The 20,639-nt window shown below is 36.5% G+C and overlaps 1 protein-coding gene across 1 annotated transcript in view; it reads right to left on the minus strand.

Moving 5' to 3' along the window:
* The window catches only part of Ccdc148 (coiled-coil domain containing 148), a 204,524-nt gene extending 184,475 nt beyond the window's left edge, over nucleotides 1-20,049 (minus strand). Inside the window, 2 exon segments of the mRNA XM_077798485.1 lie at nucleotides 18,745-18,862; nucleotides 19,994-20,049. Coding sequence (XP_077654611.1) covers nucleotides 18,745-18,862; nucleotides 19,994-20,049 — 174 coding nt within the window.
* Between the last annotated feature and the right edge of the window lie 590 nt (nucleotides 20,050-20,639).

The following is a 20,639-nucleotide window of genomic DNA, read 5'->3' on the forward strand; positions in this document are numbered from 1 at the left end:
TTATCCTTCTTTCCCTCTTCCCCTGCTGCCTTTCCTCTTCAATAATCATCTCCCTTCTACATTCATGTTATATTTTATATTTTATAGATTGCACATATAAAATAAAATGTGCAATACTTGTTTTTCTGAGTCTGTATTATTTTTTAACATAATCTCTAATCCATCTATTTTCCTGGAAATGACATGATTTTTGTTCTTCTTTATGTCTGAATAATATTTCATTGTGTATATACATTTCCTTTATATATTCTTTTATTGACAAGCACTTGGGCTGATTTTATAATTCAGTTATTGAGAATTGTGCTATAAAAAATATGGGTAGGCAGGGATTTCTATAGTATGTTGACTTTAATTCTTTTTGAATACATACTGAGGCTTAGTGTAGCTGGGTCATAGAGCAAATCTATTTTTAGTTAAAAATTCAAATATTTAACAAAACATTCTGTGGCTATTTGGAAGCAGGCTCTCTCATAATGCATTCCAAATAGTGGGAATATAAAATGACACAAGAACCACAGAAGGAAATTTGGATGTGTATCACAATATTTAACATGGATATACCTGGCTAACTAGCAATCTCACTTATAGAAAAATCTCGGAAACCTGTATTTGTAAAACATAAAAAGATATATTTACAAAACTATTCATTTCAGCACCATTTAAAATTTAAAAATTGAAGAACAAAAATTCTATCAATAAGTATACTTGTGAAAGTAAATTGAACCTGAATCTGATCAATTCTGTCACTATAACTACCAATTTTCTGAAAATACAAGAGAGAAAAACATGTTCAGTGACACCTCCAGGATGGAATCAGCATAGCATAATTCAGACTGGGAGAAACTATAAAGAAAAACATACAACATTTTCAAAAATCATAAATATACAATAGAATGGTGGGGGAAATCTCAAAAGTAAAAACTAATTTCAATAGATAAATTTTATTTAGATGTTCATTTGAATAAACTTCAAGAAAAAGTTGAAGGCAGGGGAAGATGGCAGAATGGAGCTAAGCAGCGAATCCAGATCTCCTCGCAATACAGAAAATAGGCAGCAAAAGGAAAAGCAGAATTGAGAAGTGGGTAACAAAATAAATGCTCTAAGATTCACTATTACAGTCTGCAATCTGGAGAGACTGGAAGATAGGTTACCAGAGTAGAAAACAAACTAAAAGTCCCCTAACCTTGAACCAAACCTGTGGAGGAGAAGAGGGGAGGAACAATAAAGAAGGGAGTAGACATTCTCTTAAGGGCATCCACTTAAAAACTCTTGGAAAGACAAACAAAATTTAAAGTGTGATGGTAACAGCAGGGGCCTTAAAGTGCAAACAGCTTAAAACCAAATTGTGAAAAGAAAATTGAGTCGGGAGTCCACAGCTATCTTGTGGACCCTCAGCTAATCAGTCGCCCTGTTAAATCAACCTGGAGTCTTCCCACACTCAGACAGCTGCAAATGAAACCAGAGGCAAATCTCCTGCAGTGGAACCTCTTAAGAATCTAGCCAGAATTTCTAGAAGGACGTTACTTGCTGAAACCCACTCTGCCTCTCTCTCACTATGAACAAGGGAAACAAATACACTGGTAAGGATCTGTGCCAGTAAGTGTGCCTAGCCCCACTAATCTCTGTGCAGTGACCACTTGCTCAATTCACACAGAGGCAACAACAAGGCAGCTTTGACCCTGAACAAAGGAAAGGGGAGTCACCAGGCCCTAACCACTGACACTGAGGGAAGGAACCATGGGAAGTCTAGAGAGAGTGCCTGGGATCATGGGGTCATACCAGAGGGATGCTGCCTGAATATTCAGTGACATAGAGACCCAAGAGGAAACTACTAGAGTCTATGCAGCAGGAATGGGCAAATTCCAGCCTTAACAGGTGCAGAGCCTGAACTGTGATCACACCTGGAAAGTGACAGGGCATTGTTTGGGTACCTGGAGACTTAGTAAGCATAAAAAATCAACACCTGCCATTCACAACCCGGGGCAGTGGAAACTAGAGTCCAGGTGAACACCAGAGGCCCTTCACTACAGCACTTCAGAAAGCACTGTCGGCCAGGAGAATACTTCTAAACCACAGAATAGCCACAGAAAACCCACAACCAGAGTTCCTGCACTCACAGACGGCCACCTTAACTACCACAAAATGGATCCAGTGGAGGGAAGCAGGTGTGCAGAAACCCACAGCAAACACAGGGCACTTCAGAGCCTGCATCATGAACTACTGCACACAACAGAAATAGCCAACTCACAACTCTGCACTCTCCAAGCTTCTGTGCCCCTGAAACTTCAGAGAGATCTATAGCCATAGACTGATGGACATCTGCTAAATGTCCAAACCCCAATGGAATCCAGACAAAAGATACAACAAGAATTTTTGTCACCATGACATAGTATTTAAACAATTATAATATCTAATTTGATCATATAAATTACTCTTTGATATGAATAATTGTCAATCCAAGAGCCAATATTGTACCTTCAATTCATTTGAATGTATTTCATCTAATAGTTTAAAGCATTAATTGGAATCAGTCTTCCTATCTTTGTTTTCTTAGCTCTAGTTTATATTTCTTTCTCTTATCCCCTGCTCATCCTCTTGCATTATCCACTACTGCTGAAAATACCACCCATTCATCTATTTCTCCTTTCTGCCTTGGTATAAATTCTCCTTTTATAGCACCCCCTTCCTTCTCTCCCCACTTCCCTCCCTCTTTTTCTCAGCTCCTATTTGTCCAATTTTTCTTCCTCCCCCTTTTAGCCCTTACTTAAGATTATAGTAAGTTTACTAAATTTAACAACTAATGTTTTGACCTATTGCAGAACTTTATTATAGGTTTATACCTATTTGAAGAAATGCAGACAACAATTGCAACAAGTTTTTGTGTCTTGTAAGATTGAATACAACAAGGATTGGCCCGGAAGTGATTATTGTAAATAGGGCTCAGTGCATCTCTTAAAATAGTGTTGATATTCGGATCAGAAGAGGTCAGAGATTGACTTAAAATATCATTTTCTGGATATTTACCAAACCAAGACTCTTAAGAAAAAGAAGTCAGAACTATACCAGTAGATGGGTAGACATAAAAACAATATGAAAAAAACAAGAGAAAAACCATAACAAACAGCCCATAATGATTCAACAACAGACTTAATTGACTCCACAATGGAGGAAATGTCAGAGAAGGAATTTAGAAAGTTCATAGTTAAACTGTTCTATGAGATAAAATAAGATATAAAGACTGAAATCAGAGAAAATACAAGAAGAAAAAGATCACTTCAATAAAGTAATAGAGATTTTGAAAAAGAATCAAACATAAATTCTCAAAATGAAGGAATCAATAAACTAAATTACAAATTCAGTGCATTATCAAGAGATACTAAAAATAGAAGGTTAGAGAGGGTCACTTTCCTGTTGTTGTAAGGTGTAAAACCAAGAATTCAGACATGCAGCTTTTCGGCAAGATGAGAAAGGGGAAACTTTCTTGAAATTTACTTTGGACATTCAAAGCAGATCAGGGACTCAGGTGGTTGGATATTGCAAATTAAAGAAAAAATCCCTAGCACTGCTGCCACCAGCAGTGTGCTGCTGGGTGTGATCTCCCCTGTGCAAAAATAGTGGAGCTATACATCAATTAAAGGAACCCCATTTTTAGGAGGTCTGAGATGTGTCTAGATATGGAGAGATCAGAGATCAAAGACACTGACCAACTAATTTGAAAGGTGTTCTGCAGAACATTATTGCATGGAAAAAAGCTACATCTCTCCTAGATACCAGCAAAATCAGAGGAAGGAACCATTTTGCAGCTCCAGCATGGGGTAATGGCAGCTGGGGAATCCAAATCCTGACAACTGTGCCTAAGTTGAAAAACAGGTTTGGCAAACCCACAGTGCACAGCACTGTGTGTGTGTACAGGTGACCAGAAACAAATCAAACATGGATAGAGGTTTATACATGGGGAATACTGGTCAGGGAAATCTACATAGCATCCTCCATCACCCTCCACTTGAAAGATTGGCTGCTGAAAGATGGGCTGGGAGAGATACGCCTGGATGAGAATTTGGAAGGGTTGGGGAGGAATTGATTGAACTTGGAGTTTCAATCTGAGAGTCTAAAAAGCATGAAATTCACAAGTTGCTGAAGAGAACAAGAGTTGGCCTCTCTACCACACAAGTGAAACCCAGAGTTTTTTCATTCACATGGATTTCATAAACAAGTAGGGGTTTCCATTCTCATATCAGATGAAGTGGACTTCAAATCAAAATTAATCAGCAGGGACAAAAAAAGGTCATTTCATACTTCTTAAGGAAACTATACACCAACACAACATAACAATCATAAACAAATATGCCCCAAACAAAGGAGCATCTACATTCAAGAAAAATACCCTCTCAATTTCAAGAATTAAAGAGATCAAACACAATAATAGTGAGTGACTTTAACATGCCTTTCTCATCACTTGGTGGATCTTCCAAACAAAAACTAAATAAAGAAGCTATAGGACTAAGAAATAGAATTACTGATTCAGACTTAACAGATGTATATAGAATATATCATCCATCAATGCCTAAATACACTTTCTTCTCAGCAGCACAAGGATCTTTCTCTAAAATAAATCATATCTTAAGCCATAAAGCAACTTTTAGCAAATAAAAAAATTGAGATAATACCTTGCATTATATCATATCATAATGTAATGAAATTATAAATCAATGATAAATAAAAAGAGATGCTACTCTAACAAATGGAGGCTAAATATGCTATTGAATGACCAATGGATAGCAGAAGAAATCGGGGATGAAATAAAAAATACTTAGATGTAAATAAGAATAGCAATACAACATATCAAAATCTCTGAACACAATGAAGGCAGTGCTAAGAGGAAAGTTCATTACATTAAGCTCATATTCATTAAAAGAATTGAAAGCCAACAAATAAATAGCCTAATATTACATCTCAAAGCCCTAGAAAAAGAAGAACAAATCAACACCAAAACAGTAGAAGAAAAGAAATAATTAAAATCAGAGCTGAAATCAAAGAAATTGAAACAAAAGAAACAATCTAAAAAAAATTGACAAAACAAAAAGTTGGTTCTTTAAAAAAAAATCACAATACCAGACTTTAAATTATATTATACTACAGAGTTATAAACAAAAATGGCATGGTATTGGCACAAAATAGACATGAAGACCAATGGAACAGAATAGAAGATACAGTTACAAACCCACAAGACTGCAATTATCTCATACTAGACAAAGGTGCCAAAAACATACACTGGAGAAAAGATAGCCTCTTCAACAAATGGTGCTGGGAAAACTGGGAATCCATATGCGGTAGAATGAAATTGAACCCCTCTCATCCTGCACAAAACTCAACACAGAGTGGACCAAAGACCTACTAGGAATTACACCAGAAGTCTGCAATTGCTAGAAGAAAATGTAGGTCCAGCACTCCAACACATCAGCTGAGGAACTGAATTCCTTAATAAAGCTTCTAAAGCACAAGAAGTAAAATTTTAAAAAATCAATAAATGGGATGACATCAAATTAAAAACTTCTTCACAGCAAAGGAACCCATCAAGAGTTCAAAGAGAGAGCCAATATAATGGGAGAAGATCTTTGTCACCTGCTCCTCAGATCAGGCATTGATATCCAGGTTATACAAAGAACTCAAAACCTTAATACCAAAACAACAAATGACCCAACCAAGAAATGGTCAAAGGAACTGGATAGATACTTCTCAAAATAAGAACTACAAATGGAAAACCGTGAAGATGGCGACAAAGGGAGTGCATCACCCCAGTGCGCCACGTCACTAAGCGGGAGAAAGACGATGTGAAACGGCTGAAGACTATCTTGTTGGGAATTTCCAGTGAAATTGAGGTGCTCCAGAATCTAGTGGACAGATTTCCATCGTGCGAAGTTCGGCTGTGAGAGCTCCATTTCTCCTCACGGAGGGTCGCATAGCCTGATAGCCTATCGCCCCTCGGCTGGAGTCTGTGGCGCACGCTGGGGAGCGGCAAGGTGCCGGAGTGGGGGAGCAGCGATACGGATTCGGGGGGCTGAGCCCTTAGTGCTGAGTTCCAGCTTTGAGACAGAGGAGAGAAGCGGCCCAGTTGGGTTCCAGACACCGGTCGGACCACAGAGGAGGACAGCAGCCACCATTTCGGAGAGATGATGTAATCATCCCCATGTTCTACTGATCTCAGCTCATTCAGCTACGGAACAGGTGATTTCAGGCTGGTATTTTCCTGCGTCTAGCAGACAGATTTCTTGCTCAGGCTCGGGACTGGGGATCTTGTGGAGAATACTCCTAGAGGCTCGTGCCTGGCAAGGTGTGCGCCGGGCACTGAGCAGCTGGATTCTGGTTCCCGGGGCTAACCTGGCCCAGGTCTGAGGAAACTGCGGAGACTGCCGGTGGAGGCCAGCTCCAAGTGGAGCGTGCGCTGAGCTTGGGGCGACTGAGTTCTGACTCCCGGAACAGTTTTGGCCTGGGGCTGGGGAACCCGTGGGGGTCGCTCGCTGGAGCCAGCTCCCAGCGGAGAATGCTTCAGGATAGGAGAGGCGGGGTTCTGGCTACCTAAGCTGCATTGGCCCAAGGCTAGGGAACCGGCGGTGACTGCTTCTCAATCAGGGTCCTGCTGGGTGCTGTGGGGGCAGAGAGGAGCTTCCACCTGCACCCAGAGCAGGCCAAGTGACCCGCCGGCGTGGTATCATGACACCACAAATGCAGCTGGGGCTGAAGAGAGTAGCCGCCCACGCCTAGGATACAACCAGCGACCCCGCGGCGCGGTAGTCAAGTAACCTCATTTGGAGTAGGGGCTGTGCAGAGCTGCCATCTGAGCAAACAGGGCAGGCAGACCTGCCGCCCACTGGCAAGACAGGCCAGGTAGCTTGCCAGCGTGGTGGACACGTAACACCGAGGCAGTCGCATCACACTGGTTGGAGTGGGGGTGGAGCAGGGTCGCCGCCCGGGTCCGGAGGGGGCTCAGCGACCCGTTGGAGAGGTAGTCAGGTACCCCCATTGGGAGTGGGGGCTGTGCAGAACTGCGACCCACCGGCCTAGAGGTCTGCCAGCGTGGTAGACACGTCACACCAATTGGAGTGGGGACCCAGCAGAGCCGCCACCCACATCCAGATCAGGACCAACGACCCCAGGGCGTGGTAGTTACGTTACCACAATTGGAGAGGGGGCAGAGCAGAGCTGCCACCTGTGCCCGCAGGGGGGGCAGACCTGCGACCGATCAGCATGGTAGACAGACCACCATAATTAGAGGAGGAGCACAGCCACTACCCGCCCTGCAAGGGAGACTTCCCAACTATACAAGAGCAATATAAATAAATATGGGGTAAATTTCAAAAACACAACAGTTGCACCAAGCAGAAAGAAACGCCAGCAGTATGAAAAGACAAGGAAAGAAAGGACCACAAGCAATGCAGGTCAACTCAACATTAGAAGAGGTAATAGCTGCAACAGATGGAATGTCAGATAAAGAGTTCAGGATATATATGCTTCAGATGATCTGGAGTCTCAAGGAAGACATGAGACAGCAAAATCAGACAATGAAAGATCACATTGACAAACAAATCCAGGAAGTAAAAGATCAATTTCACAGGGAGATAGAGGTAATAAAAAACGAACAAATAGAAATCCTAGAAATGCAGGAAACAATAAACCAACTTAAAAACTCAATTGAGAATACTACCAGCAGAGTAGATCACTTAGAAGAGAGAACATCAGACAATGAAGACAAAGTATTTCAACTGGAAAAGAACATAGACAGCTCAGCAAGTCTGCTAACAAACCATGAGCAGAACATCCAAGAGTTATGGGACAATATCAAAAGACCAAATTTAAGAGTCATTGGGATACAGGAAGGCACAGAGCTCCATACAAAAGGAATAAACAGTCTATTCAGTGAAATAATACGAGAAAACTTCCCAGACTTGAAGAATGAGACAGAATCCCAAATCCTAGAAGCCTACAGGACGCCGAATGTGCAAAATCATAAGAGATCCACACCTAGACACATTATAATGAAGATGTCCAACATACAGAATAAGGAGAGAATTTTAAAAGCTACAAGAGAAAGGAAGCAGATTACATTTAGGGGTAAACCAATCAGAATAACAGCTGATCTCTCAACACAGACTCTGAAAGCTAGAAGATCCTGGAATAACATATTTCAAACACTGAAAGAAAATGGGTTCCAACCAAGAATTGTGTATCCAGCAAAATTAAGCTTCAGGATAGAAGATGAAATTAAAAGCTTCCATGATAAACAAAAGTTAAAAGAATTCGCAGCTAGAAAACCATCTCTTCAAAAAATCCTTGGCAAAACATTACAGGAAGAGGAAATGGAAAATAACATTGAAAACCAACAATGGGAGGTAGGACAGTAAAGGGGGGAAAGTAGTCAAAGAGGATAACAATCAGGTTTAGTAATATCAATAAACAAATATGGATAGAAGAACAAATCATATCTCAATAATAACCCTAAATGTTAATAGCTTAAACTCACCAATTAAGAGACACAGGCTAGCAGAATGGATCACAAAACAAGACCCAACAATATGCTGCCTACAGGAGACGCATCTGATAGGAAAAGATATTCATAGACTGAAGGTGAAAGGCTGGGAAAAATCATACCACTCATATGGACTGCGGAAACAAGCAGGAGTGTCCATACTCATATCTAATAAAATAGATTTCAAGCCAAAGTTAATCAAAAGGGATAAAGAAGGACACTTCATACTGCTCAAGGAAACCATACACCAACAAGACATAACAATCATAAATATATATGCCCCAAATAATGGTGCAGCTGTGTTCATCAAGCAAACTCTTCTCAAGTTCAAGAGTCTAATAGACCACCATACAATAATCATGGGAGACTTCAACACACCTCTCTCACCACTGGACAGCTCTTCCAAACAAAAGTTGAATAAGGAAACTATAGAACTCACTAACACAATTAACAACCTAGACTTAATTGACATATATAGACTATACCACCCAACATCAAGTAGTTACACTTTTTTCTCAGCAGCACATGGAACCTTCTCAAAAATAGATCATATATTATGTCACAGGGCAACTCTTAGAAATATAAAGGGGTAGAGATAATACCATGCATCTTATCTGATCATAATGGAATGAAACTGAAAATCAATGATAAAAGAAGGAAGGAAAAATCAAGCATCACTTGGAGAATGAACAATAGGTTGCTGAATGATCAATGGGTTTTAGAAGACATCAAGGAGGAAATTAAAAACTTCCTAGAGTTAAATGAAAACACTGACACAACATATCAGAATCTATGGGACACATTGAAAGCAGTTCTAAGAGGAAAATTCATTGCTTGGAGTTCATTCCTCAAAAAAAGAAAAAACCAACAAATAAATGATCTCATACTTCATCTCAAAATCCTAGAAAAAGAAGAGCAAAACAACAGTAAAAGAAGTAGAAGGAAAGAAATAATTAAAATCAGAGCTGAAATTAATGAAATTGAAACAAAAGAAACAATTGAAAAAATTGACAAAACTAAAAGCTGGTTCTTTGAAAAAATAAATAAAATTGACAGACCCTTAGCCATGCTAATGAAGAGAAGAAGAGAGAGAACCCAAATTACTAGCATACGGGATGAAAAAGGCAATATCACAACAGACAATTCAGAAATACAGAAGATAATCAGAAATTATTTTGAATCCTTATACTCCAATAAAATAGAAGATAGTGAAGGCATAGATAAATTCCTTAAGTCTTATGATCTGCCCAGATTGAGTCAGGAGGATATAGACAACCTAAACAGACCAATAACAATAGAGGAAATAGAAGAAACCATCCAAAGACTACCAACTAAGAAAAGCCCAGGATCGGATGGGTATACAGCAGAGTTTTACAAAACCTTTAAAGAGGAACTAACACCAATACTTTTCAAGCTATTTCAGGAAATAGAAAAAGAGGGAGAACTTCCAAATTCATTCTAGAGGCCAACATCACCCTGATTCCGAAACCAGACAAAGACACTTCAAAGAAAGAAAACTACAGACCAATATCTCTAATGAACCTTGATGCAAAAATCCTCAATAAAATTCTGGCAAATCAGATTCAAATACATATCAAAAAAATTATATACCATGATCAAGTAGGATTCATCCCTGGGATGCAAGGTTGGTTCAATATACGGAAATCAATAAATGTTATTCACCACAACAATAGACTTAAAAATAAGAACCATATGATCATCTCGATAGATGCAGAAAAAGCATTCGACGATGTACAGCATCCCTTTATGTTCAAAAGTCTAGAAAAATTAGGGATAACAGGATCATACCTCAACATTGTAAAAGCAATCTATGATAAGCCACAGGCCAGCATCATTCTGAATGGAGAAAAATTGAAGGCATTCCCTCTAAGATCTGGTACAAGACAGGGATGCCCTCTCTCACCACTTCTGTTCAACACAGTCCTCGAAACACTGGCCAGAGCAATTAGACAGACGAAAGAAATTAAAGGCATAAAAATGGGAAAAGAAGAACTTAAATTATCACTATTTGCAGATGATATGATTCTATACCTAGCAGACCCAAGAGGGTCTACAAAGAAGCTATTAGAGCTAATAAATGAATTCAGCAAAGTGGTAGGATATAAGATCAACACGCAAAAATCAAAGGCATTCCTGTATATCAGTGACAAATCCTCTGAAACGGAAATGAGGACAACTACTCCATTCACAATATCCCCCCCAAAAATAAAATACTTGGGAATCAACCTAACAAAAGAGGTGAAAGATTTATACAATGAAAATTACATAACCCTAAAGAAAGATATAGAAGAAGACCTTAGATGATGGAAAAATATACCCTGTTCATGGATAGGCAGAACTAACATCATCAAAATGGCGATATTACCAAAAGTTCTCTATAAGTTCAATGCAATGCCAATCAAAATCCCAACAGCATTTCTTGTAGAAATAGATAAAAGAATCATGAAATACATATGGAATAATAAAAGACCCAGAATAGCAAAAACAATGCTAAGCAGGAAGTGTGAATCAGGCGGTATAGCGATACCAGACTTCAAACTATACTACAGAGCAATAGTAACAAAAACAGCATGGTACTGGACCAAAACAGGCGGGTGGACCAATGGTACAGAATAGAGGACACAGTAACCAATCCACAAAACTACAACTATCTTATATTTGATAAAGGGGCTAAAAGCATGCAATGTAGGAAGGATAGCATCTTCAACAAATGGTGCTGGGAAAACTGGAAATCCATTTGCATCAAAATGAATCTGAATCCCTATCTCTCGCCATGCACAAAAGTTAACTCAAAATGGATCAAGGAGCTTGATATTAAATCAGAGACAGGGAGCTGGGGATGTGGCTCAAGCAGTAGCGCGCTCGCCTGGCATGCGTGCGGCCCGTGTTCGATCCTCAGCACCACATACCAACAAAGATGTTGTGTCCGCCGAGAACTAAAAAAATAAATATTAAAAATTCTCTCTCTCTCTCCTCTCTCACTCTCTCTTTAAAAAAAAAAAATCAGAGACAGGGCATCTGGTAGAAGAAAAAGTTGGTTATGATCTACATACTGTGGGATCGGGCTCCAAATTCCTCATTAGGACACCCATAGCGCAAGAGTTAACAACTAGAATCAACAAATGGGACTTACTCAAACTAAAAAGTTTTTTCTCAGCAAAAGAAACAATAAGAGAGATAAACAGGGAGTCTACATCCTGGGAACAAATCTTTACTCCACACACTTCAGATAGAGCCCTAATAACCAGAATATACAAAGAACTCAAAAAATTAGACAATAAGATAACAAATAACCCAATCAATAAATGGGCCAAGGACCTGAACAGACATTTCTCAGAGGAGGACATACAATCAATCAATAAGTACATGAAAAAATGCTCACCATCGCTAGCAGTCAGAGAAATGCAAATCAAAACTACCCTAAGATACCATCTCAATCCAGTAAGACTGGCAGCCATTAGAAAGTCAAACAACAATAAGTGCTGGAGAGGATGCGGGGAAAAGGGCACTCTTGTTCATTGCTGGTGGGGCTGCAAATTGGTGCAGCCAATTTGGAAAGCAGTATGGAGATTTCTTGGAAAGCTGGGAATGGAACCACCATTTGACCCAGCTATTCCCCTTCTCGGTCTATTCCCTAAAGACCTAATAAGAGCATGCTACAGGGACACTGCTACATCGATGTTCATAGCAGCACAATTCACGATAGCAAGATTGTGGAATCAGCCTAGATGCCCTTCAATAGATGAATGGATAAAAAAAAATGTGGCATTTATACACAATGGAGTATTACTCTGCATTAAAAAATGACAAAATCATAGAATTTGGAGGGAAATGGATGGCATTAGAGCAGATTATGCTAAGTGAAGCTAGTCAATCTTTAAAAAACAAATACCAAATGACCCCTTTGATATAAGGGGAGTAAACAAGGACAGGGTAGGGACGAAGAGCTTGAGAAGAAGATTTACATTAAACAGGGATGAGAGGTGGGAGGGAAAGGGAGTGAGAAGGGAAATCGCATGGAAACGGAAGGCGATCCTCAGGGTTATACAAAATGACATATAAGAGGAAAGGAGGGGTAAGACAAGATAATACAAATGGAAGAAATGATTTACAGTAGAAGGGGTAGAGAGAGAAAAGGGGAGGGGAGGGGAGGGGAGGGGAGGGGGGATAGTAGAGAATAGGACAGACAGCAGAATACATCAGACACTAGAAAGGCAATATGTCAATCAATGGAAGGGTAACTGATGTGATACAGCAATCTGTATATGGGGTAAAATTGGGAGTTCATAACCCACTTGAATCAAACTGTGAAATATGATGTATTAAGAACTATGTAATGTTTTGAATGACCAACAATAAAAAAAAGAACTACAAATGGTCAACAAATATATGAAAAATGTTCAACATCTCTAGCAACTAGAGAAATGCAAATTAAAACTATATTGATATTTCATCTCAATGCAGTCAGGATGGCAATTATCAAGGATACAATTACAATAAATGTTGGCAAGGATATAGAGAAAAGGGTTCACTCATACATTGCTGATAAGACTACAAATTAATGCAACCACTCTGAAAAGGAGTGTGGAATGAAACCACCATATGACCCAATCCCCCACTCCTCAGTATATATCCAAAGGATTTAAACTCAGTATACTACAGTGATGTGGTAATATCAATGTTTATAGCAACACAATTCACAATAGCCAATCTATGGAACCAACATAGGTACCATTCAACAGATGAATGGATAAAATATATATATATACACATATATATATATACACCATGAAATATTACTTATCCATAAAGAATAATGATTTTTATTGCACTTGTCAGTAAATGGATGGAACTGGAGACTATCAAGCTAAGTGAAATAGTTAGTCCCCAAAAGTCATAGGTCAAATATTTTCTCTGATTTGCAGAAGTTAATCCAAAGTGAGGATGGGGAATTTAAAAACAAAAAGAATAAAAGAAAGATCACTGGAGTAGACAAAAGGCAATGAAGCAAAGGTAAGAGGGATAGAATAGAGAAAGAATGAATTTGGCCTAACTTTACTATGTACATATATGAATATACAACAGTGAATCATCATAGTGTACATCCATAAGACACTAATTTAAAAAAAAAACCTATAAGTGTTGGCAAGGATGTGGGGAAAAAGGCACACTCATACATTGCTGGTGGGACTGCAAATTGGTGCAGCCAATATGGAAAGCAGTATGGAGATTCCTTGGAAAACTGGGAATGGAACCACCATTTGTCCCAGCTATCCCTCTCCTTGGTCTATACCCAAAGGACTTAAAAACAGCATACTACAGGGACACGGCCACATCAATGTTAATAGAAGCACAATTCACAATAGGTAAACTGTGGAACCAACATAGATGCCCTTCAGTAGATGAATGGATAAAAAATGTGGCATTTATATACAATGGAATATTATTCAGCAATAAAAGAGAATAACATCATGGCATTTGCAGGAAATGGATGGAGTTGGAGAAGATAATGCTAAGTGAAGTTAGCCAATCCCAAAAAAACAAATGCTGAATGTTTTATATAAGAAGGCTGATTCATAGTGTGGTAGGGAGGGGGAGCATGGGAGGAATTGATGAACTCTAGATAGAGCAGAGGGGTGGGAGGAAAAAGGAGGGGGCTGGGGTTAGCAATGATGGTGGAATGTGATGGATATCATTATCCAAAGTACATGTATGAAGACACAAATGGGTGTGAATATACTTTGTATATAATCAGAAATATGAAAAATGTGTTTGATATGTATAATATGAATTGTAATGCATTCCACTGTCATTTATTTGAAAAATTAAAAATACCTATAAGTAAATATCACAAAGATCAGTAGAGGCAAGGGAACAGGAGGAGGGAAGAGAGGAGGGAAAGGGAAACTAAATTAGAACAAATTATATTCCATGCTTTTATAATAATGCCAAAATTGATTCTGTTTCATATATAACTGCAAAGAACAAATCAAAAAGTTTGAGACAATCAGGCAAATTTAACATTCACTAGATATTTGAAATTATTGAGACATTAATATTTATATGTGTGTGGTACTATAGGGCTTTTTATGTTCTGGTATTTTAGATTTACATGCTGAGATATTTACAGATGAAATATTATGATGTCTAAAATTTACTTAAAAACAATCTGGTGAAGGGGATTACAGAGAAAACAATAGCCAAAAGTTGATAATTATTGAAGCTAGATGATTCTACATAGAAATAATTATATCATTTAAACTAATATTTCATATTTATAATTTTTTATAAATTTTAAAAAAGAATTAATAAAAGGAAACTTGGGCAAGAAGAAATATTCATTCTTGTTAAGAAAAGAATTCAACCAAAAATAATAATGAAGATCCCTTTTATACTTACTAAATTGGGAATGAATAGTTATCTACAGTGTATGAAAAATTGGTCTCGTTTTCAACCCAAATCTACTCTAGGGATTTAGTCCAAATCTATTCTATGGCTTCAACCTTTGAAAGACTCAATGTTTGTGTTATGGTTGGATATGAGGTGGACCCCAAAGGCACATGTGTGAGGCAATGCAGGAAGCGTTAGAGGTGAAAAGATTGGGTGACGAGTGTTTTAACCTAATCAGTATATTAATCCCTTATTAGAGATTAACTGAGTGGTAACTGAAGGCAAATAGGATATGGCTGGAGGAGGTGGGCATTAAGGATGTGTCTTTTAGGTATATATTTTGGATCTGGTAAGTGGAGTCTCTCTGTGCTTATTGATCATGTTCTGAGCCACTTTCCTCTACCTTTCCACTAGGATGTTCTGCCTCACCTCAAACCCCAAGGAATGGAGAAGGCCATCTACAGACTGAGACCTCTGAAACCATGAGTCCCCCAAATAAACTTTTCTTTCTCTTATTGTTCTTGTCAGGTATTTTAGTCACAGCAGCAAAAAGGCTGACTAAAACAGAGCACCTCATTGTCTCATCTAGTATCCAAAAATTGATTGTGGTCAACGACACAGTGATTTTATAGATGACCATCAATTCTAATCAGTCCAACATTGTCAGTAATACAACAAGCAAATAGTTAATTATTCTAATATAACCTGAAGCAACAGTCTCTCTATGTGCTTTAAATTTCAACATTTTATCACTCCATCTTAATATATCTATGTTGCCAAAATAAAATGCTATAATAATTAATGTGCTACAACTGTTAATTTTGTGCATTAAAAAATGTGCATATATAAAAAGGAAAATAGATTGAAAATTAATACAAGGATTAAGACAGAATGTATTAGCTATGAACATTTGGATGAATTACATTTTCTTTCTGAGTCAATACCTTTTATAAAAAGTTCAATAATAAAATAAGAAAGAATAACATAATATTGTAATTATAATTCTACTTAGTATAGACTGTTTGATACATTAGCATCCATAACATTAAAATATAAACTTCTAAGAGTTTTATTTAACTTCCAATTATTTAATTCCACTTAAGCCATGAGTCTTTCAAGGAAGTGCTCTCATCTTTTTTTTTTTAAATAGAATATATACTGGTCATATTGAATAGAGAAAATGATCTTTTTTTTCTTTTAAAGAGAGAGTGAGAGAGTAGAGAGAGAGAGAGAGAATTTTAATATTTATTTTTTAGTTATCAGCGGATACAACATCTTTGTTTTATATGTGGTGCTGAGGATCGAACCCATGCCAGGTGAGCCCGCTACCGCTTGAGCCACATCCCCAGCCCCAGGAAGTGCTCTCATCTTAAAAATAAATTAAAAGCAGAAGGTCACTTGCTACCTGTAAGTTAAATGAGAAGGCTAAACTTGGAAAATCAGATATAACAACATTTCTAATACATCTTTCTTAATCCAGATATAGTGAAAAACAAAAACTATATGAAGAAAAAAAGTGTTAGAACATTATGAGGTATCCAGGACACCTTTTGTTCTTCCTATCCACAAAGCAAAACAATAGAAAACACAAAGATGCTTTAAAGGAAAATTTCTTTTCATTATTAATCTATGAATAATAAAAAAATCTAAACAAAAACTTATCAAAATGATTACTACTGACAGTGACTGAAGACAAGAAATTTTTGAGGTTTTCCAAGATATGAATCCATGTACAAAGTTTTCTAGAACATAATGGAATTAAAAAGCTTTTTCTGAATTATATTCCAGTATGAACAGAAAGCTAGTGATGCAATCTAAAATGCCAGTTGAAAGGAGCATGTGTTTAACTTCAAAAACATTCAATACTGTAGCCAGAGATGCAGTGTAGCAGCTGACAGTGATGAAAAATTAGTTCTTCCTAGGTTTTTGAAAACCACAATAAATAATTAAAAATCTTAAATATATTTACTCTTTGATAGTAAGTCAAAGATATATTTATTTGCCTTGACAAAAAAAAACTGACTTTAGACACTCAACCTTTCTACATTCAACCAAATGCCTTTTTTGATACATCTCAGAGAGATAAATAGATGGATGAATAATATTAGGAATATACAGGTACATATTCCAACATTGAGAAAGGTATGAAGATTATGTGTTGGTATCAATAAAATTAAAACAATACCTTGGAAAAGAAATTTGGTAATAGATCTCAAAAACACTAAAAAAAATCATCATAACTTTTGGCTCAAACATCCCAATGATGGGAATTTATCCCATGGCGGTAGACCATTCTAAAATACTGAAAAATCTCTGTGCATGACGATTTTTGTAGTAGCAGGAAGACTAACATCACAAATTGTATATAACCTAAATACCAAAAATATCAAGTCCTGGTAATGCATGCATCTTTTTCTATTTGGAATACAATGCTTGTACCTTCTGTATTTGCTTAGTTAATTGTAATTGACCTTGAGCTCTCATGTCAATTCCTCAGAAAGACCTTTCCTAATCACCCAATCAGGGTGATTAGGAAAGGTCTTCCTAATCATACATGGGTCAATGTGTTTTTATTGCAGTTTACACTTAATGTAATTTTATTTCCTGACTTACTTAATAAGCACTGTCATCCCTGTCCCAGCAGACAGTACACTCCATGAGGGTAAGGGTTGTGTTATTCACTATTGTATTTTCAAGGTAATTGGTAAGCACATCAAAATATTTTTGACTGCTATAACAAGATAACAAATAATACATAGATAATGTGATAAAATGTTAAGAGAAGAGCTATATAGAATTTCAGATCTGTGTTTATCACAAAATATTAAATATTTATGTTTAATATGTATTTTATTTATATATGTGTTTATGTATGCAGTATGTGTACAACATCTCAGAATGGAAGTCTAGTATGAAAATAGATTAGGAAGATAGTGATGTGACTTTTTCTATTAAATTTATTTGTACTCATAACATAATGCTATTTTAAATTTATATATAAATCAAACAAATATTACCTTAGTTTTTAAGTAGTCACCTTAGTTTGAAGAGATATTGCTCATGGATATATTTCCCTAGAATAGGTATCAAATATGCTTTTGGAATCATGGTTGCCTTTTTAAAAAGATATTAATGATAAAATGTCATACAAAACTAACAAATACAAAAACTTTAATTGCAAATGGAAACTTGTAAATTAATGTGCTGCTTCACCAAACCAATTTTTCAAAGAATCCTAGCAATGAAAATAACATTTTTAGTGAATGTTGCACAAGAAAAAATATACTTCATTAATAATCCTAACTATCCGTGATCCTAAAATACTACATATAATTATTTGTACATAGACCCCCTTTCAAATTTAGTTCAGGTTGATGTTTTCTAGGCCTGGAACATATATTTGAACAAAAAAAAATTCTAGAATACAGAGAATCTGTGGGCACATTTATATAATATTGGAAAGGAAACTTTAAATCAGTTAATAATCCATGGCTGAAACTTTCTAGCCAGCTTTACTTTTCAGATTAAGTTGGAAATTGTTGAAAGCTAATGAAATAACTATGTTTCCAAAGCAAATTTGAATTCAGTCCGCATAGGTTTGAACATTAAACAAGTAACGCATGTAAACTATATAACAGTGTCAGAGAACATTCAATAAATGTTAGCTACTGTTCACTATTATTAATAGTTGGGAGACTCTAAAAACCATTTACACAGACACTTAGTTTTGTATTTGCAATGTAAATAATATTATACTTCTTTGTAATTCAATTTTACCAAACTAGAAAAACACACTTAAAACTTCTAACCTTTAGTTCTGTAGAAGCAGAAGCTAACTTTTTTGCTTCAGTTAAAGCCCGCAATTGTTGATAGTCTACTGGCTTGTACATGGTGCTTCTCATCCTATTTTTCATACGGAATACCAGATTATCTATTTTTTTTATAAAAAGAGAAAAGAACAAAGAAAAGTATCATGTTATTGAAGGTTAAAATATAATTAACGGGAAAATGTGAACTTCAGATCTCATTTTAAAGTATTTTTAAAGTATTATATATGTGTATAATATGTTACAATGTTCATAATATATTTTAACCTCTATTTTAAGAAACTCTTAGAATATAGCCACTATATTCCTTGCTCAAAGTTACTTCAAAGAGCATTAAAAGAACAGTTCTATATGTTAATATATTATGGACCATCAAATATTATAAGCCAAGTATGAGAAATGTTAAGTCACTCTTTTTATTTAAAATGTGTTAAGGGGATGGGGTTGTGGCTCAGTGGTAGAGCGCTTGCCTAGCACATGCAAGGCCCTGGGTTCAATCCTCAGCACTACATAAAAACGAATAAATAAAATAAAGGTATTGATAACTACAACTAAAAAATAAATATTTAAAAAAATAAAATGTGTTACGTACCAACTGTAAGTATCACATCTTTATTAATAAAATTACATATATAGTTTTCAAGTCATATATGCATTTCTAGATTTAATAAGTAGAAATAATTTAATTAAATTTGAAAAAAGGTTGAAATTAAAAACCAAATTTTAATAGGTCAAATTAGATCATAATCATGCAAAATATTTGGATATTCTATACTCAAATATATACAAGATCCTGGTTTAGTATGTTAACCTTTTTTGATAAAGCAAAACATAAGTAGAAAATGCTCTAAATCCAACTAGCATAAAGTATAATAGTTTAAGTGATTCAAACAAAAAATGTACTCTCATCTCAAATATGTGAATAATCAATCTGTGCTACATAAATTAAGTAGGATTTACTTAAGAAATCATGGGCTATATGACTGACTATAGGAGATTACCAAGTGATTTCAGGACCCCAAGTGATTTCAGGACAAGTACAGAGGAGAGCAAATTTGTATTAGCCACTATGGAAGATTAAAATAAACCCTTATAAGGTCAATCATTCAATGTAATCAGAGAATGAGCTTTTACATATTGAAGATTTGGAAATAAACATGCCAATTTTATATTGTTTCAAAAGTGCACAGTCCACTATAAATCATAAAACAGAGTTGAAAATTAAAAAAAAATATCTGAGCTAGCATTTCTCTGAATTGTCATGAATGGTCAATCTCTATTATTCATGTTTTCCATATCTGTCAAGGAAACAAGAGTTTAAGTTTCTCAATTTTTTTCCATTTTTTCTTTTATTAGTGAATTATACATAACAGTTGGAGTCATTTTGACAAAATCATACATGCATGGAATTTGACTTTCTCCATTTCAGTCCCTGGTGCCACTCACCTTACCTTCCCCTCCTCCCTCTGCCTATTCTGCTTCTTTTACTCTCTTGGTCTTCCTTTCACTTATTTATTTATTTTTGATGATGCTTTATAGATATATATAAGATAGAATCCACTGTTGTTATTTATAAATGCATAGAGCATGATTTTTTCAAATTCATTTCACATTTCCTCCCTTTTTTCATCCCTTCTTCCTCCCTCAAGATCTCTTCTTTCTATTCTGTGTTATTTAAAAATGCTTTTAAAGATGTGTTAATTGAACTACATTCAAAAGTGAAGCTCAGCCAGGTGTGGTGGTGCTCCCCTGTAATCCCAGCAGCTCAGGAGGCTGAGGCAGGAAGATAGTGAGTTCAAAGCCAACCTCAGCAATTTATCGAGGCCCTAAGTAATTCAGTAAGACCTTGTCTCTAAGTAAAATATAAAAAAGGACTG

This window comes from Urocitellus parryii, chromosome 1 (assembly GCF_045843805.1).
Source record: "Urocitellus parryii isolate mUroPar1 chromosome 1, mUroPar1.hap1, whole genome shotgun sequence".
NCBI classification, from domain to species: domain Eukaryota; kingdom Metazoa; phylum Chordata; class Mammalia; order Rodentia; family Sciuridae; genus Urocitellus; species Urocitellus parryii.